Source organism: Oxyura jamaicensis (assembly GCF_011077185.1).
Source record: "Oxyura jamaicensis isolate SHBP4307 breed ruddy duck chromosome 4 unlocalized genomic scaffold, BPBGC_Ojam_1.0 oxy4_random_OJ67435, whole genome shotgun sequence".
Taxonomy (NCBI): Eukaryota; Metazoa; Chordata; class Aves; order Anseriformes; family Anatidae; genus Oxyura; species Oxyura jamaicensis.
In genome coordinates, this window is record NW_023303801.1 from 1 (window position 1) to 4189 (window position 4189).

The window sequence follows — 4189 nt, forward strand, 5'->3', positions numbered from 1 at the left end:
CCCCCCGACAGCCCCGCCACCGAGCGAGGTGCCGGCCGTGGGGCGTGGGTGCTGCTGCGGGGCCTGTGCCACGGCCCCGGTGTGGGCAAAGTGGGACGGGGCCTTACGGCGCGGGTGGCTCCGGTGGCACCAGGGACATGGCCGGCTCCCCGCGAGGGGACATCGCTCAGCGGGGTGCTGGGGCTGCCCTGGGGGGTGCTGAGATCAGCCCCGTGTGGGCGCGAGGCGCAGAAGGGCCTGGTGGCAGCAGCCTGTCACCGCGGGTGGCCGATTGTGCTCGCAGCACCCGGGAAGCCAAACTTCGGCCCTGGCTCCTCGCAGCTTGCCCAGTCCCAAAATGTTGGGAGGGGATGGGCAGAGTTCCCCGGCTGTGAGCATCCCGTGGGATGGGGGCTGCGTGTGTGCCGTGCCCGGGGGGTCCCCGAGCGGCGGGGCCGGGCTGGCGGGGCTCTCACCCACCGGCAGGGCTCTCACCCGCTCCTCTCCGCAGGGCACGTGCTGTGTGTGGTGCTGCTGGTGCTGCCGGTGCGCTCCCTGGTCAAGCTCTACCTCCACCTGCTCACGGCGCTGCTGCTCTGTGCGGGGCACCAGGCGGCCAGGTGAGCCCTGGCCACGCGGGGGGACACAGGGGGGACAGCGCCGTGGTGGGCTGGGGGCACTTGGGGGGGGCTGCAGCAGCGGGGCTGTTTGCGGGGCGCAGTGAGTGCCCACCCCCGGGGGTGGCCGGAGGGGTTGTGTTGGGGTGCGGGGACGTGTCAGGGTGCTGAGCCTCTCCCCGTGCAGTGACTACGTCCGCCGCGAGCTGGAGCACGGGTTCCAGGGCGCTGTGTACAGCGACGCCGCCGCGCTTGGACGCTTCACCACTGCCCTCGCAGGTGAGCCAGCCCTGGGACCCCCAGCGTGGGGACAGTGGCACCAGAAGGGCGGGGAACGGCCGCAGGACAGGGGACAAGGCAGAGGCGTGCTGGAGTGACACGTCCGGGGGCACACCCCAGGTCTGCCCCCGTGTTCGCAGGGGAAGGGCTGAGCCCCCCCAGTGCCTGGCTCTGGCAGTCTCGGGGTGTTGCTGTCCCGCTGTGGCCGGGCGTGCTGCGCGTGCCCCAGCTCGGTGTCTCCCCGAGCCCCCTGCCCTCGGTTGGAGCTGGGGGCTCCGTGGTCAGGGTGCTGCGGGGACTCAGCACCCTCCGTGTCCCCTCCGCAGGCCAGGTCTGCGTCTGCACCCTCTGTGCCCTCCTGATGAGGACCCGCCAGGCCTGGCTCTTCGCCGCCCCGCTGCTGCCCGTGCTGGCCCGGCTCTGCGGCTTCCCCCTCCACGCGCTGCCCCTGGCCAACACCTTCGCTGCCATCTGCACCGGCATGGAGGTGCTCTACGTGCTCAGCTCCCACATCCTCGTCCCCTTCCAGCTGGCTGCCGCCGCCTGCCACGAGATCATGCAGGTAAGGGGGGTCTGCGGACCCGCCGCCGTGGCTGTCCCCTGCCCACCAAGACCCCTTGTCCCCCTGCTTGGGGCAGGACGGGGCAGGCTCCCCGCTGAGCTGCGCTGTGCCGCCCCGCAGGCCATGGAGGTGTACCGGCTGCTGGCGCTGGGGGTGTCCCTGTGGAGCCAGCTGGCCGTCCCCCTCCTCTTCCTCGTCTTCTGGCTGGTGCTCTTCTCCCTGCGGCTCTCCTCCTTGCTGGCCTCCTCCAGCAGCGCCGTAGCCCAGCAGGGTCTGCTCTTCGTCCTGCTCAGCAGGTAGGCGCTGGCTGAGCTCTGCCTTCCTCCCTCCTGGCTTCAGGAGGAGGAGGAGGAGGGATGTGGCCGGGCACTCTCTGGGCTGTGCTGGGCACTGTCAGGGTCTGTGCTCAGCCCGGCTCCCTCGCAGCGTGGCCGAGTGCTGCAGCACGCCTTATTCCCTCGTCGGCCTCACCTTCACCGTCTCCTACCTGGCCCTGGGCGTGCTCAACCTCTGCAAGTTTTACCTGCTGGGCTTTGGCGCCTTCCAGAACGGCAACGTCATGCACAGGTGAGCCCGGGCTGGGGCGCAGGGTGGGCACGGGGCGTCCCCTGTCCCAGCCCGGCACGGGATGGGGGTGTCAGGAGCAATCCCGGGGCTGGGGTGCAGCCAGCATGGGACGAGGAGGGCTGGGGGGTTGGGGTCCCCCGCCTCACGCCCTGTTCCTGGCAGGGGGGTGACGGAGGGCGTGACGCTGCTGCTGCTGGCGCTGCAGACGGGGCTGCTCGACCTGCAGGTCCTGCAGCGGACCTTCCTCCTCAGCATCATCCTCTTCATCGTGGTGACGTCCACGCTGCAGTCCATGATCGAGATAGCTGACCCCATCGTGCTGGCGCTGGGGGCCTCCCGCAACAGGTACAGGTCGCCTGGGGAAGGGCAGCAGGAGGCGGCCCTGCCCTGCACCCCTCTGCCCGGCCTGCAGCTGCTGGCTTCGGGGCAGGAAGAGAGCCAGAGGTGGCTGGAGCAGGGGGCCGGCAGCAGAGGGTGCTGCTGGGGGGCATCTGGCCGGGAGGCACCCCCTGGCTGAGCCGTGCCGCCCCCCCAGGAGCCTCTGGAAGCATTTCCGCGGCGTCAGCATGTGCCTCTTCCTGCTGGTCTTCCCCTGCTTCATGGCCTACAAGATCGCCCACTTCTTCCACCTGGACTTCTGGCTGCTCATCCTGGTCTCCAGCTGCATGCTCACCTCCCTGCAGGTCCGGGGGGGGGCCTGGGGGAGTGCACGTCCCCTCCAGTGTCCCCAGGAGCTCCCCAGCCCTGGGTTCCCTGGGGGTTTGGAGCACGGCCGTGTCCCCGTCGTGCTCCCAGGGTTGGGGTTGGGTTGGGGCGCGCTGTGTGCCGGGCAGCAGCAGCCACATGCGTCCCGCTGCCCCCCCCAGGTGATGGGCACGCTCTTCATCTACGCGCTCTTCATGGTGGAGCTGCTGCAGGACACGCCGCTGGAGCGCATGGACGAGATCATCTACTGCGTGAACGCCGTGAGCCGCGTGCTGGAGTTCCTGGTGGCCCTGTGCGTGGTGGCCTACGGCACCTGGGAGTCCCTCTTCGGCGAGTGGAGCTGGATGGGCGCCTCCGTCATCATCATCCACTCCTACTTCAACGTCTGGCTGCGCGCCCAGTCGGGCTGGAGGAGCTTCCTGCTGCGCCGCAAGGCCGCCAAGAAGATCAGCTCCCTGCCCAGGGCCACGCGCGGGCAGCTGCGGGACCACAATGACGTCTGTGCCATCTGCTTCCAGGTGAGCCCCCGCAGCGCCGGGAGGGCCCCCTTCTGCTGCTCCTCCCAGCGCAGGGGGGGCTGGAGCAGACCCCCGGGGTCCCGTGCCAGCCCTTTCCCCAGCCCTACACCTCGGGTGACGCCGGGTGACGTCCCCTCTCTGCCCGCAGGACATGCAGGTGGCCGTCATCACCCCCTGCAGCCACTTCTTCCACGGTGCCTGCCTCCGCAAGTGGCTTTACGTGCAGGACACGTGCCCCATGTGCCACCAGCAGGTCACACCAGCAGCCCCCCAGGAGGACGCCAACATCGGGACGGCGCCTCCGGAGGTGCCGGCAGACGGAGGAGCCCCAGCACAGCCCCGGGAGGACGGGCTGCCCCCTGGGGACAGCGTGCTCGCGGGCCCAGGGGACAGCAGGGCATGCCAGGGTGACGGGGCTGGGGCCTGCAGCCCCCACCTCCCTGCCCATCCCAGCACCCCTGCCCTGGGTGAAGAAGCAGCCACGGGGCCCAACGGGGACCCTTGTCCCAGCCCCGTGCCCCCTGCGCCCCTCGGGGCCGGGCCCCCCAGCAAGGACTCGCAGCAGCTGGTGCCCTCGCCTGCCAGCCTGGACCACTTTGCCAGCCCCAACCCCGGTGCTGGGGACAGTGGGGACATCCACAGTGGCCACCCCCCCTCCTAGCACACCCCACCCCATCCCCGTCCATCCCCTCCCTTCCTGCAGACCGCTGGGCACCCCGCACCAGCAGCCCCCCGGTGCCAGGGGTCTCCGGGCCCCCCAGGATTGGGGTCTCTGGGGCCCCGCAGCGTGCAGGGGCTGGGACCAAGCCGTGCCCCACGGACTGGTTTTGCAATAAATCCGGAGCTGAAGCTGCTGCGCCCCCGTGCCCCTGCCCCGCGTTTGGGCCTGGCAGGACCCCGCCATGGGGCTGGGCTGGGGCCGCATCCAGCCCTGCTCAGCCCTGCGTGCCGGGGGGGGGGGG

The 4189-nt window shown here is 71.0% G+C and overlaps 1 protein-coding gene across 1 annotated transcript; it reads left to right on the forward strand.

Moving 5' to 3' along the window:
- Positions 1-283: 283 nt before the first annotated feature.
- Positions 284-3895, forward strand: LOC118157177 (RING finger protein 145-like; the record flags this gene model as incomplete). Its single annotated transcript, XM_035311435.1, has 9 exons — positions 284-599; positions 784-875; positions 1202-1437; positions 1558-1733; positions 1864-2004; positions 2167-2349; positions 2540-2687; positions 2871-3227; positions 3376-3895. Coding segments are annotated over 9 exons (2162 nt in total), but the record flags the coding sequence as incomplete, so codon positions are not given.
- Positions 3896-4189: the final 294 nt, after the last annotated feature.